Raw genomic sequence first — 15324 nt, 5'->3', positions numbered from 1 at the left:
TGGCCGGATACTGTGGCTCACACCTGTAATTCCAGCACTTTGGGAGGCCGAGGCGGACAGATCACTTGAAGTCAGGAGTTCAAGACCAGCCTGGCCAACATGGTGAAACCCTGTCTCTATCAAAAATACAAAATTACCCGGGCCTGGTGGTGCATGCCTGTAGTCCCAACTACTCGGGAGGCTGAGGCATGAGAATTGCTTGAACCTGGGAGGTGGAGGTTGCAGTGAGCTCAGATCTTGCCACTGCACTCCAACCTGGGCAACAGAGCGAGACCCTGTCTGAAAAAAACAAAAGCAATAACAATAAAAACCCAATAACTGTAAAGTAAAATATGTCAACTTGTGACTAAGGATTCATGTGGAAGAAGAAAAGGGTCTAATAAGTGAACATCAAGGTTGTGGGGTTAGAGCTAGAAGATGTAGGTTTTATTTTAAAATTTCTTTCTTTTTTATGTCCTTCCCTGCCTATATCACAGAAAATCAAGTATAAGAAATGAAGTGCCTGCAAGTGATGGTTTTTAAACTCTCCTCTCTGACACAGCCTCTGTTAAACTTGGGAATAAATAAAGGTACCATCACCAGACTAGGGGAAGATTAACATTGTTTGAGGTTAGGATTTTAAAAAAACAAAGCAAGGCCAGGTGCAGTGGCTCACGCCCATAATCCCAGCACTTTGGGAGGCCGAGGCGGGCGGTTACCTGAGGTCAGGAGTTCAAGCCTGACCACCAGCCTGACCAACATGGTGAAACCCCATCTCTACTAAAAATAAAAAATTAGGCGTGTTGGCGCGTGCCTGTATTCCCAGCTACTCGGGAGGATGAGGCAGGAGAATCGATTGAACTGGGAGGCGGAGGTTGCAGTGAGCCGAGATCGTGCAATTGCACTCCAGCCTGGGCAACAAGAGCGAAACTCTGTCGCAAACAACAACAACAACAAAAAACCAAATTTCACTAGCTTTGCAATCACTGCCTTCATATACGATCAAAATATGAAGAAAAACTCAAGGTTAACTGCACTTGAGGTTTTCTAAATTGTGGGATTGAGGGGGTCTATATAATTTTAAACCTGAAAAAAAAGTTTAATCTTTACAACCCCATGGTCCCCTCCACTTTATAGCTGAGAGAATTGAAGCATGGAGGTTTAAAAACTTGCCCAAGATCATACAGCTAGTAAGTAGCAGAGCTGGGATTTGCACCCAAGTCTATTTAATTCCAGTGCCTATTACTCACCATATCATCCTGTCAAAATAGAAACCTTGTGTGGGTCCACTGCTCTCAAGATGTCCTGTGGCCATAAATGCACCCTGGCAGGAGCAAGCTGGTATAGACAACCAGTCAAGTGGATGGCCGTGCCAGTACAAAGCCAACACTGATCCTGGAAAATACTGATAGTGCCATATTCAACTAATCATCAAATTTTTATATCATGGATGCCATTGAAAGTATCTTAATCATTCTCATGAATATTTTGTAATATGAGACATTGAGAAGATAAGACAGTATTGAAATACATATCTAGATTTAAATGAAATATAAAATTTGAGTGATTAGTAGAGGGAAGCAGAGGATAGTAAATATGTGTGAAAATAACATAAAAGTTAACTTTAGATATATTCTCTTTAAACACTGCATGTGCAGTATACCAATTTATATCCTCTTTAATATTATAGTCTTTTTCATGTGCGTGTGTGATATATTGTCCATTCACTGAGACTATAATCCCTGAGACCAATAGTATATTTTCTTTTAAAAAAGAAATCAACATTAAAACAGGAAAGGTTATGTAAGCTTACTCTTAAGTAGTTTAATACATTTGAGGAAATAAATTAGGTTAGGGATGCTTATAAGCAATACAGAAAATCAAATTAACACGACGTAGGTGATTTATTCCAACTTTGATCTGTTACATTTGGAGGAATTGGCTGTTGGATTTAGAAGTGCACAAAATACCATTAGAGAGTGAAAAAAAGGGAAGTCTGTTATAACCGAATAGGGGCGTGGTCTGCTCAGGCTAAAAGGAATAGACAGTAGTTTCATAAAGGACTGATATAACTGTAGAGTCTTCAGAACTGGGCACTACAGCCCGCACATTTTCTCTACAGACCTAAGTATGTCTATTAATACCAGTCAGCTTGGTGAGTTAGAGAAACCATAGCCTGTGGATTTGGGCACATGCACTCTCTGCCTGCATCTAATCCTTCGGGTAACCGTATACCTACAACTCCAGTAATCCTAGAGCGGTTACATGGATGCACTAAGTGGTGTGATGGGAGGGAAAGATAGCATCACAAGGATTCGTTTGATTATAACAGTAATCCACACCAAGCCAAATAAAACAGCCAAACAGTTTAGAATGTGGTCTCTAATGAATTTGCTAATTCTACCAGGGCCTCACAAACATTTCCTGCTAGAGTACCCCATATCAAAACGAAGTGGCTGTTCTTTAATTACATGGAATAATTATTTGATTTCCAGGAAGTTAAGACAGTGCTTTGTATTTAAATAAAAAGTTCTAGACATGCTGTGAAACTCGATCAAACCAAGAAAAAGGGTGAAACTGAATGCCTGCTCAGTGACTCAAGATTTCAGCTGCTCAGCGAGCCTGACGTGACGGCTTATGAGCCCAGAAAAGGGGCATTTTAAACCCGGCTGGTTGGATCATGTCACTTTCTTACAGAAGCCCTGCCTTTCCAGAGACCTCAAGTGTAACGCAATCAGAGACCTTTGAGGGGCTAGAGGCTCGGCGGCTTCCGCCCCTCGGCACCAGCAGAGACCCCCGTTTTCAGGGGACATGACCCCATAGTGTCCCCCTCACTTTTTAAGGGCCATTAAAAGCCTGGGGCCTCTTATCTCAACGGCTTTGGGCGTGAATGTGGGGCAAGAGGGGGGGGGAGACCTGTGGGTGTCTCTTTTGCCTGAGGAGTTGGAGACACTTGTGGAAAAGTCAGGCCCTTTTCGCTCCGGCGGCCGCTCCGGTGTGGGGCTGGCTTGGGTTAGACACATGCACACATACACCATAGAGCTCTGCTTTCCCGTAGCAGCTGCTGCCTCTGCCTCTGCCTCTCCCGCCTCAGCCTCTTTGCCCGGCATACACACACATTCAGATTTGCGCGCTGTTTCAATCCTTGATGACGTGTCCCCGGAGACAGCCAATAGCAAACGGGCTCTGGTCAGGACAATGGGAGGTATCGGGCCAATGAGCGAGCCCCGTGAGTTGGCGGTAGCCAATAGGAGCCGCGCTGGCTGGAGAGTAATGTTACAGAGCGGAGAGAGTGAGGAGGCTGCGTCTGGCTCCCGCTCTCACAGCCATTGCAGTACATTGAGCTCCATAGAGACAGCGCCGGGGCAAGTGAGAGCCGGACGGGCACTGGGCGACTCTGTGCCTCGCTGAGGGTGAGTCTGGGGCAGCGCCGCGGCGGGGAGAGCGCCTCCGGCAGCTCCCCAGCCCGCGCGACGGCCGGATCCCCGCGGCCGGGAGCCGGCGGGTCAGGATCCACACAAAGGCAAATGAGGGGGGACCGTGGGGGGAACTGCGCACGGAGCGAGCCTCTGCCCGGGCGCCGGGAACGCTGCCCCGCGCCGGAGCCCCGGCCCTCAGGCAGCCTGAGGCGCCGGGAGCCCCGCGCCCCGCGAGTTTCCACCCCCGGCGGCGTCCGCGCTGACTGGCGCAAAAAAAAAAAAAAAAAAAAAAAAAAAAATTTTTTTAATTAAAAAATTTTTGAACGTGTTTTGGGCCCTCGGGCCGGGCGTTCGGGCGGGCGGCGTGCGCGGAGCGCGGCCGAGGCGGCGGGGCCGGCGCGGCTCGGCGGCGGGAGGGCAGCGGCGGCGCTTCCCCGGGCTGCATTGGCCGTCGCCGCAGCGAGCCAGGCGCCAGCGGGGAGCGCGGCCGGTCGGGCGGGCGGCGGGGCGGGCGGGGCGCCGCGGCGGGCGAGGGCGGCGCGGGGGCCCGGGGGCGGCAGTGCGGGCCCGGCCGGCCTCGGCCCGGGCGCGGCGGCGGCGGCGGCGGCGGCCGGGCGGCGGGGGGAGCGGCGCCGCTGCGCTCGCTGGAACATGGCTGACTCGGGCCCGGCGCTGCTGGCTGGAGAGAAAACAAGGCGGGCGGGCGGGGGAGCTGGGCGCAGCAGTTCCGAGGCAACTTTTTTTTTCCTCTCTCTTTTCACAGCCCCGCGTTCCCCGTGCGGGGGCGGCGGGGCGCGCGGCCCGCGCGGAGGGAGACGGGGAGTGGCGGGCGGGTGGGCCCTCGGGCGGCCCCCACCGCGGCGGGGGGAGGGGAGCGGCGCGGAGGGGAGGGCCCGGCCGCGCGCCCCCCGCCCCTCCCCCGGCCGTAATGGCCGAGTGTGTGCGCCAGAGCGCGGCGCGCACCCCGCCCGCCGCCGCCGCCGCCGCGCCCGCACCCTCGCACTCACACTCACACACACTCACACACACACACACAAAGGGAAGGAGCCATATTCTCGCTCGCGCTCGCCCTCGCGGCGGCGGCGGCGGCGCAGGCGGGGAAGACGCGCAGCGGCCATTCCGTGCGCGCCGGCCCCGGCGGCCGCGGGCGGAGCCAGCCCCCATTTCGAGCGGGGCTTCTCCCTGCGCGGAGCCTGACAAAATGGGGGCGGCGGCGGCGCGGGCCTGCGGGGCCTGCCGGGTGCACGTGGCGGCCTCGGGCCTGGGAGCCGGGCCGCGTCGGCCGCGCGGCCACCGGTGAAGTTCTGGGGGCGGGGGGCTCGCCCCGCGCGGGAGGCACCCCAACTTTCACGGCTCCAAAAAATACTCCCCGAGTTGGGGGAGGGGGCCACCGAGCCACGAGCAGGAGTGGCTTTTGTCCCTCATCCTTGTTTACTCGGAGAAACTTCAGACCGGACGTGTTTAGTCAGAACAGAAATACATCTCAGGGCCAAACCGATAGGAAACGAGGCTGCCTCGCGGTGGCACCGCCACCCTCCAGCCGGGTTCCGAGCACCGGAGCTGGCTGCAGCTCCCTCTTCGGAGCAAAGTTTTATGCAAAGAGGGTGTTTTTGAAAACTTTCGGTGCATGGTGATTTTTTGTTTAAAGGTCCATAATTAGGAAGAGTCGACTCGCTTAGGCCCTTGTTTGTTCCCTACCTAGTAGTGCAAATCCACGAATTGGCAGCATGTTTTCTGACCTTTGGTTTGGTTGGTTTAAAAGGGTGTTCTAGATTTTAAAATCGTTTAAGTGACCAGTTACTCCTTCAGAGCAGACTCAGGGGGATAGATAGGGAATACTGTATGGGTATATCTTTGTGTCTAGACTTCTTAAGATCGCCCTGAAGGACCGTTTTTTTGTTTTGTTTTTACTTGGCATAGCCCCTTCAAGGAATTTAATCTCTCGGCCATATTCTTGTCTGATTTCACGGAGGTTGATGTCACTACTGTGTTAAATAACCAGTACCTTGGTTTTCATTCCCTTCCTAAGTACTTCAAGCTCTTATGTGTCATAATTTTATTGCTAACATCAGATAATTTATTTTTTTTAGAAAAATAACTAAACATGGGCAAAGGAGATCCGAAGAAGCCGAGAGGCAAAATGTCATCATATGCATTTTTTGTGCAAACTTGTCGGGAGGAGCATAAGAAGAAGCACCCAGATGCTTCAGTCAACTTCTCAGAGTTTTCTAAGAAGTGCTCAGAGAGGTGGAAGGTAAGAGGGCTTAAAACATGGTAACAAGGTAATTAAAAGACAATTTCCAATTGAGGATGCAAAAGTCTAGTTGGCGCTCTCATAGTGTCACGCTATTACATAGCAAAAGACATTGGTTTTGAGAATAATTTACTTAAATTTTACAACTTAAACTTACAAATAATTATTTTGTAGACCATGTCTGCTAAAGAGAAAGGAAAATTTGAAGATATGGCAAAGGCGGACAAGGCCCGTTACGAAAGAGAAATGAAAACCTATATCCCTCCCAAAGGGGAGACAAAAAAGAAGTTCAAGGATCCCAATGCACCCAAGAGGCCTCCGTGAGTATCTTGCCTGTTTTTACTTCCCAGACACGGTTTACAGTAGAATCTGAGAGAAATTTAGCAAGCTACTTTGTCAGTTTAGAGTGTAAGTGTACAAAGTTTCTTAGCTAATACGTGTTCATACTGGTTATATTTAAATACTATAAAATTCCTGTCGGGTGGGAGTGTTACCAGAGCAATTGAATTAGACACTTGGTCTCCTTTGCCCAGTGTATTTCCTTTGGTCCTTTTATTTCTTGAAAAATACTCTGTCTCTGAAATAGTGTAATTGTAGAATGTTCATCTGAGGCTCTAGTTAGTATAAATTAAATAGTTGTAAATTAAGCTTTGGTTGTGAAGGATATTAGCATATTATAGTATTTGCACCCTGTTCAGTGCATCACAGAAATTCACAGGCAGCTTTAAATAGCAATGCAGTGTACACTTGATACTATTTGTTTTTGTGGTCTGTTAACTTAAAATCCTAAATTTAATTTCTTTTCTTTTTTTTTTTTTTAGTTCGGCCTTCTTCCTGTTCTGCTCTGAGTATCGCCCAAAAATCAAAGGAGAACATCCTGGCCTGTCCATTGGTGATGTTGCGAAGAAACTGGGAGAGATGTGGAATAACACTGCTGCAGATGACAAGCAGCCTTATGAAAAGAAGGCTGCGAAGCTGAAGGAAAAATACGAAAAGGTAAGAAGTGTGGGTTTGCTTGGTAAAATGATGACGAGTACGCCAGATGTTGTATGATTGTACTTAGTTTGAGGTGTAATAAGTTTTTAGTGTAACAGCTACATTAAGTATGCTGTTGATATAAGTCTTTTCTCATCCTTCAGAGAATACAGAGGACCAAATCGGTTTTTTTGACTAAATTAAGACTCAGACAAAGGCTGTGTACATTTAAGTTGGTTTTGTTATTCCCCAGTATCTTGAAGTTGATGAAAATGTTGATAGTCACTTCAGGTCAAAAATGAGTTATTTTTAAATGGCTTGGCATACAGTACAGAAATAAGCTAGACAAAGTAATATAGGCTATGTTTTTTTTAATCATATCCTGAAACATTTAGGTTCCTTTCCTTTAGATATTCAAAAAACCACAACATCACTAAGTTAAATTTCAAGTCTGCTGCTCTGTCCAATAAATTAATAAGATTAAGGAAATCTATAACTCTTACAGTTAAGTAAATTGAAATATTAAATACTTAATTTTCAGCTTGTTTAGTCATTCTGAAAAGTGTTTATTTCTAGATGTTTCGTAACCTCCTAATTGCATGGTTATTGACAAATTAACTTTTTTTTTTCCTAAGACAACATGTTCTTCTAAGGATTAGGGTCTGACAGTGTAAACCTGTAGAGTGCTTTTTTGCATTCAGAAGGTGGCAGTGTCTACCCTTTAATCAAAGTCTCTACATTCTGGTTTTAATAGAGTTAGGATGTGGTACATAATTGCACCTCAATGAGGCATAACTTTGCAACTACTAGATTGTTATAATCTTGTATTTTTATGTTCATTTATTGAAGTTCTACTTATTTCTGGAGTTGCAGTGGATCTACAGATACATGATATTTTGGTATAACTAGAATCTTGATTTCTTTCATAAACTTCTGCCATGTTCTATTTCTTCCCTTAATGTTTTTTTCTTCCCTACTGTTTTGTCCTCCCTTTGCTTTGGAAGGATATTGCTGCATATCGAGCTAAAGGAAAGCCTGATGCAGCAAAAAAGGGAGTTGTCAAGGCTGAAAAAAGCAAGAAAAAGAAGGAAGAGGAGGAAGATGAGGAAGATGAAGAGGATGAGGAGGAGGAGGAAGATGAAGAAGATGAAGATGAAGAAGAAGATGATGATGATGAATAAGTTGGTTCTAGCGCAGTTTTTTTTTCTTGTCTATAAAGCATTTAACCCCCCTGTACACAACTCACTCCTTTTAAAGAAAAAAATTGAAATGTAAGGCTGTGTAAGATTTGTTTTTAAACTGTACAGTGTCTTTTTTTGTATAGTTAACACACTACCGAATGTGTCTTTAGATAGCCCTGTCCTGGTGGTATTTTCAATAGCCACTAACCTTGCCTGGTACAGTATGGGGGTTGTAAATTGGCATGGAAATTTAAAGCAGGTTCTTGTTGGTGCACAGCACAAATTAGTTATATATGGGGATGGTAGTTTTTTCATCTTCAGTTGTCTCTGATGCAGCTTATACGAAATAATTGTTGTTCTGTTAACTGAATACCACTCTGTAATTGCAAAAAAAAAAAAAAAAAAAAAAGTTGCAGCTGTTTTGTTGACATTCTGAATGCTTCTAAGTAAATACAATTTTTTTTATTAGTATTGTTGTCCTTTTCATAGGTCTGAAATTTTTCTTCTTGAGGGGAAGCTAGTCTTTTGCTTTTGCCCATTTTGAATCACATGAATTATTACAGTGTTTATCCTTTCATATAGTTAGCTAATAAAAAGCTTTTGTCTACACACCCTGCATACCATAATGGGGGTAAAGTTAAGTTGAGATAGTTTTCATCCATAACTGAACATCGAAAATCTTGATCAGTTAAGAAATTTCACATAGCCCACTTACATTTACAAACTGAAGAGTAATCAGTCTACTCAAAGCATGGGATTATTAGAATCAAACATTTTGAAAGTCTGTCCTTGAAGGACTAATAGAAAAGTATGTTCTAACCTTTACATGAGGACTCTATTCTTTAACTCCCATTACCATGTAATGGCAGTTATATTTTGCAGTTCCCACATTAAAGAAGACCTGAGAATGTATCCCCAAAAGCGTGAGCTTAAAATACAAGATTGCCATATTAAATTTTTTGTTGACATTAGTCTCAGTGAAGACTATGAAAATGCTGGCTATAGATATCTTTTCCATTTATCTCAATATGGACTGCTCAGGAAACGAGACTTTCCATTACAAGTATTTTTAATTAATTGGGCCAGCTTTTAAAATGAAGATGCCACATTCAAAATAGGGTGTATTTTCCTATATTATGGTTTGCCCCTTTATAAATCGAAGTAGATAGGAGGAAAGAAGACACTTAAACTTTGCATCTCAGTATGAATTATTCAATTGATTTGAATGATTTTTCTTTACAAAACAAACTCATTAGTCATTATCTGCTTAGCAGTTTAGGGAACAATTTGGCAATTTTGTGGTTTTTCGAGATTATCGTTTTCTTAAAGTGCCAGTATTTTAAAATAGCGTTCTTGTAATTTTACACGCTTTTGTGATGGAGTGCTGTTTTGTTATATAATTTTGACTTGGATTCTTTCCATTTGCATTTGTTTATGTAATTTCAGGAGGAATACTGAACATCTGAGTCCTGGATGATACTAATAAACTAATAATTGCAGAGGTTTTAAATATTAGTTAAATGGCTTTCACTTAAGAATTTAAGATTTTGTTACATATTTTTAAATCTTGTCTCTAATAATATCTCTTAGTACCTTTTAAATAAGTATAAGGGATGGCAAAGTTTCCCTTTAAAAATACTCACTTTATGCTTATAAATAGGTTAATGGGCTGCTAAAAGGTTTTGTCAAACATTGCAAGTACTCTCGGTGCTATATATAAATGAGGAAAAACTAGTTTTACTTTCAGAATGATTTAAACAAGATTTCTAAAAAGATACATGCAAGTGAAAAGCAGGGTTAGTGATAGGCTGAAATTGTGTCAACATCAGATTTTTTGTTAAGAGGAACAAATGACTCAATCTGATTTAGATGGAAGTTTCTACTATATAGAAATAACCATTGTCAACAGTAGTAATTCTGATTGGTTTAAAATGAATTCTGGCTCAAGGAGACTGTAACTTTAGTAGGTATTTCCTGACAGCTACCATTTTTTTAAGATGTTGAGAATGGGAACAGTTTTTTAGGATTTATTCTTGACCACAGATCTTAAGAAAATGGACAAAAACCCTCTTCAATCTGAAGATTAGCATAGTTTGGTTTGGTGTTCCAACAGTATCCCCTAGAAGTTGGATGTCTAAAACTCAAGTAAATGGAAATGGGAGGCAATTTGGATAAGTGTAAAACCTTGTAACTGAAGATGATTTTTTTTAGAAAGTGTATAGAAACTATTCTAATGCCAAGATAGTTACAGTGCTGTGGGGTTTAAAGACTTTGTTGACATTAAGAAAAGACTAAACAATCTATAATTAATTGGGCCAACTTTTAAAATGAAGATGCTTTTTAAAACTAATTAAGATGTATGTCTTAGTTTTTTTGCATTTTAAAGAGGCATATGGCATATTGATTAACGAGTCAAATTTCCTAACTTTGCTGTGCAAAGGTTGAGAGCTATTGCTGATTAGTTATCATTAGTTCTGATGATCGTCCCATCACAGTGTTGTTAATGTTTGCTGTATTTATTAATTTTCTTAAAGTGAAATCTGAAAAATGAAATTTGTGTGTCCTGTGTACCCCAGGAGTAATGGTTAAATGATAAAGATAGGGAAAGCGCCCATGTGACACAAACCCATTCAACAGGTATTTCCCTTACTAAAGGAAATGTAACCATTGCTCAGACATTGTAGGATTTAACTGTGTGGAAAATCACAGGAGAGACAACAGTGGTTTTTGAATGAAATAACATGGGCACTACCTTGCTTGACATCGCATAGCCCTTGATGAAAGTTCACATTTAGTTCTGCTTGGTACAGTATGCCTCCTGAAAGGGTTCTTGATGAAAGTTCACATTTAAGTCTGCTTGGTACAACACTCCTCCTGAAAGGGTCTGATAGCTTTCAGTACCAGTAAGACACTTGAATATGATGGTAAGGTATCTGCAAATTTGCACACACTGTACACAGCTTAAGTCTTAGAATTAACTTGCTAAAGTGATTAGGCTCTTTTATTAGACAGTGTGATATTTGAATTTTTCATATTTGTGCTTTGTGTCACTTTCAAATGGCCCTTGAAATGCCTTTTAAAACTAGATTAAAGCCAGAAAGTGATTTCATTGGCTATCCAGCAAAAGATGGGAAGGTGGTTCGTTTTCTTGTCCCCTTTTAATACCAAGGCAGTGCTGACACTTGCCATAACTTGGGAAATTCCCTGGGTCTATGCCACGTTGCTCCCAGATTAATGAGGCAAAATGTTGCTCTGTTCTAGAATTGCTTGTTTCACAATACATCATGAAGGAAATGCCATACGACATGGAATGACAAAAACATAATATGCCACACTCCAGAATATGTAATGCTCGTCTTCCAGGGGGTTTCAGTCTAAGACATAATCTCTACCAGGAAGAAATGTTAGATGTCTTTAGGCATGTCAATTGGTTTGGACCTTCTAATTAGTTGAATTTTTACTTACTTATTTTGACATGAGAGATTACATAGAATTTCTGTGTTGCCCAGGTCGGTCTCCGAATCTGCTCAAATAATCCTCCCGTGTCAGCTTCTCAAGTAGCTGGGATTACAGGGACACACCACTGTGCCTAGTTTAAATAGTTGAATTTATTGGGCATCCGCTGAAAAGGAAGTAGGAATAAAATCTGCAATAATATGAATAAACCTGTAAGTGAGCATGAGCAATGGTGGGCAAAGGTATGCACACGCTAGAATCCAGAAACAGAAAATCACTGGAAAGCCAGGCACAGTGGCTCACACTTACAATCCCAGCACTTTGGGAGGCCGAGGAGGGAGGACCATTTGAGGCCAGGAGTTTGACACTAGCCTGGGCAACATGGTGAGACCTTGTCTACTAAAAATACATAATTTTGTGAATATACTAAATACCATTTTAAAAAGTGGAAAAGGGATTAGAGAGATAACTGTAAATTATGTACTCATATTGATTGTTCTCTTTAGTCACATAATTCAGTCACGTGACATTCCACAGTATGGTGCTCCATAATATATATTTTTTCTTTTTTCGATCTCACTTGTATATGATCCATAATACTTTTTCTCATTCCCTTACTGATGGACATTTAGATTGTTTCCTATTTTTCACTGTTTAATAGTACTGCACTGAACATCTGTCCATTTCTCTCAGGCATGTGTGGGTCTTCAGATACCTCAAAAGTAGAACTGCTGAGTCAAAAGACATTTGCATTTAACATTTTGGAAGATGTTGATAAATTGCCCCCCGCCCACAAAAGCTGTATTTATGCTGTGAAACATTTTAACAATGATTTTGCAATTAATATTTTTACTGGCTTTTCTTTGGCTCTATGACTCAATTTTTAAAAATGAGAAATTAAAATACTGAAATACTGTCATTTGTCCAGAGCTACCTGACCAGAATAAGAAGCACAGGCAGAGTCAACTGAAAGACTCTTAGGTCAAGCCACTGCTTTATTTAAACTGCTAAACTATTTCTCAAACTATCCTCCCTCCCTCCTCAGCCCTGTTGCTGAGATTACAGGTGTGAGCCACAGTGCCCTGCCTAAACTGCTAAACTATTTCTCTCAAGTTACTGCAGTAACTAAATAAGTAACCCACTGTGTGAAAATGAGGAGGTTCTTTCCCATTTTGATATACTCTTTCCTAAATGGAAGTGTGTGGTAGTTTTTTGGTTTGTTTTATTCTGGAGAGGGTCTTTTCTAGCAGAGATTGTATATCAATCTTACAGAAGCTGCAGCCAACAGTTTTGGAAAAGCAAGTCGTTCAATAAGGTGTAGTGAAAGAAGACATGTGTGGCCCAGATACTAGCCATTGGGAGACAGGTATTTGGAAAGGCAGAATGGATTCTGAGGATTTGCCTTAGGAATAAAGTTCACCAGTTCCTTGCTGGAGATGATACTTTATGGCAAAGGACATACTCCGAATGTGCTTATAAATGAAATTGTATTTATATGCTTAAAGTGAAATTAAGCTTAGTTCCTTAGAATTACATAGAATCTCTCAACAGAGGCTTTACCATATTTTGTTTGTTAGCTTTTGCTTTCTGGGTTTTTTTTCTCCTCTTCACAGGTGTTGACTGTACCCTAGTTTTGTTTATTGGGTTTCAATCAGAGCTTATTTTATAAAGTGATCTGAGCATAACCAAGTAAGAGAATAAAAAGCCCTAAAATAAAATAAGGATCTGTTGAGTGTGAGAGAGTGCTCCTAAAGATAAAGAAAAACAAGATGCTCAGTTGCCACAGCCTCAGGGGCCACCGTAATCCCTGGAAGAGATGAAGAGTAAAAACTTGGAGGCTACTCAGAGCAAAGATATTGCAGCTCCCCCACGCCTACACCCCAAGCCCCACTTCCCCAGGCCTCGCTCTGCCATCTGGAATCAGCCTGGCTGGGGCTTGGACACAGGGAATGGGGCTAGGCACACTTAGGCTCAGAAGCAGAGAGGCTGACCAGAGAGCCTCTTTTCAGGGAGGGACAGAATAAGGCATAGCACTAGTGTAGGGTCCTAGCACATTAGAGGCGAACGGGCTCTAAGGGCTACTGTAGTCTAATCTGTGCATTTTTACAGAGTAGTGGACAGAGGCCCGTAGGGATTCGGAGGCTTGCTCAAGGACAAATGGCAGTATCAAAACACTCCAGCAGCGCCAGGCTCACAGTAGGTGCAAAAAAGATGTCAGCTCCTTCCCCTTCCCTTAAGGACAGCAACAAAGAGGCTGGAAAGCTTCCTCGTTGCCCCTCACTTCCAGGCCTGAGTTCTCCTGCTATGGCTACAATTTTTGCTATGCGGGGATAGCCAGTACAGTCTGCCATCACTGAGGATCTTCTCTGGCTTTCTCCTTTGATTTACTTAGACAGAACATTTCTGAACTGAGTCAAACCAAACCAAACAAAAATGTTCCCAGTCATGTAGAAAGTTATAGGCCATCTGATTCTAAAGGGCTGGTAATCACTGAAATAATAGATGGGGCTTAGGACGGTAGCCTGATCTTCTGGAAGCAGAAGCAAGATGCAATATGCTACACACGACTACAACTTTTGAAAAATCGGTTGCCCTTATTATGAATGAAACTTATATTATTGAAACAAAATAAATAAAACAAAAATCTATAATTCTATCAGTCAGCAAGACTATTACCACATTATGTGTCTCCTAAGGCCAGTTTCTATATATAACATGTAATATATATAGATACAGATATATAGAGATAGATTTTAAAAATTAAGGTGAGATTCATATAACAAAATTAACCTTTTAAAGTGAACAGTTCAGTGTCATTTAGTACATTTAAAATGTTCTGCGACCATCACCTCTATCTAGTTCCAGCATGATTTCATCACCCAAAAAGGCATCCCTGTACCATTTTCTTCTCCACTGGCCCTTGGCAACCACCAATCTACATTGTCTCTATGGATTTATCTATTCTAGATATTTCATGTAAATGGAGTCACAATATGTGACATTTTGTGTCTGGCTTCTTTTACTTCATGTAATATTTTCACAGTTCATTCACATTTATCATGTATCAGTACTTTAATCTTTTTTTCTTTTGTAAACAGATTCTCACTGTGTCACCCAGGTTGGAATACAGTGGCACAATCAGAGTTCACTGCAGCCTTGAATTCCTGGGCTCAAATGATCCTCCTACCTCAGCCTCCCCAGTAGCTCAGACTACAAGTGCATGCCACCATGTGTGACTAATTTTTAAGTTTTTAGTAAAGATGAGGTCTTTCCATGTTGCCCAGGCTGGTCTCAAACTCCTACCCTCAAGCCATCCTTCTGCTTCAGCCTCCCAAAGTGCTGGGATTACAGGTGTGAGCCTCCACACCTAGTCATTCATTCCTTTTTTGTTGGGTTTTTTTTTTTTTTGAGACGGAGTCTCGCGCTGTCGCCCAGGCTGGAGTGCAGTGGCCGGATCTCAGCTCACTGCAAGCTCCGCCTCCCGGGTTCACGCCATTCTCCTGCCTCAGCCTCCCGAGTAGCTGGGACTACAGGCGCCCGCCACCTCGCCCGGCTATGTTTTTGTATTTTTTAGTAGAGACGGGGTTTCACTGTGTTAGCCAGGATGGTCTCGATCTCCTGACCTCGTGATCCGCCCGTCTCGGCCTCCCAAAGTGCTGGGATTACAGGCTTGAGCCACCGCGCCCGGCTTGTTGTTTTGTTTTTTGTTTTTTGGAGACAGTTTCACTCTTGTCACCCAAGCTAGAGTGCAGTGGTGCAATCTCGGCTCACTGCAACCTCCACCTCCCAGGTTCAAGCAATTCTGTTTCAGCCTCCTGAGTAGCTCGGATTACAGGCACCCACCACCATGCCCGGCTAATTTTCTGTATTTTTAGTAGAGACGGGGTTTCTCCATGTTGGCCAGGCTAGTCTTGAACTCTTGACCTCAGGTGATCCGCCCGCCTCAGCCTCCCAAAGTGCTGGGATTATAGGCCTGAGCCACCACTCCCGGCCCATTCATTCCTTTTTAAGGTTGAATAATATTCTATTGTGTGTATATACCATAATTCCTTATTCATTC

General features: G+C 43.2%; 2 protein-coding genes across 17 annotated transcripts in view; one reads left to right on the top strand and one right to left on the bottom strand.

The window, feature by feature from the left end:
- Nucleotides 1-8276, top strand: part of HMGB1 (high mobility group box 1) — a 979364-nt gene extending 971088 nt beyond the window's left edge. For 11 of the 16 annotated variants that reach the window (XM_050766938.1, XM_050766933.1, XM_050766939.1 and 8 more), the window contains exons 2-6: nucleotides 3311-3392; nucleotides 5489-5652; nucleotides 5827-5972; nucleotides 6474-6648; nucleotides 7632-8276. In XM_050766938.1, the coding sequence (XP_050622895.1) occupies nucleotides 5503-5652; nucleotides 5827-5972; nucleotides 6474-6648; nucleotides 7632-7808 (648 nt within the window). In that variant the 5' untranslated portion in view covers nucleotides 3311-3392; nucleotides 5489-5502 and the 3' untranslated portion in view covers nucleotides 7809-8276. Of the gene's footprint in view, nucleotides 1-1038; nucleotides 1049-3248; nucleotides 3393-4455; nucleotides 4695-5488; nucleotides 5653-5826; nucleotides 5973-6473; nucleotides 6649-7631 lie in introns of those variants that run through there. The other 5 variants (XM_050766929.1, XM_050766928.1, XM_050766936.1 and 2 more) reach the window with 4 other exon arrangements.
- The window catches only part of ALOX5AP (arachidonate 5-lipoxygenase activating protein), a 734005-nt gene that overhangs the window by 280376 nt on the left and 438305 nt on the right, over nucleotides 1-15324 (bottom strand). The window lies entirely within an intron of this gene.

The sequence above is a fragment of the Macaca thibetana genome, chromosome 17 (assembly GCF_024542745.1).
Source record: "Macaca thibetana thibetana isolate TM-01 chromosome 17, ASM2454274v1, whole genome shotgun sequence".
Lineage (NCBI taxonomy): Eukaryota > Metazoa > Chordata > Mammalia > Primates > Cercopithecidae > Macaca > Macaca thibetana.
This window is presented reverse-complemented; position numbering and strand designations above follow the sequence as displayed.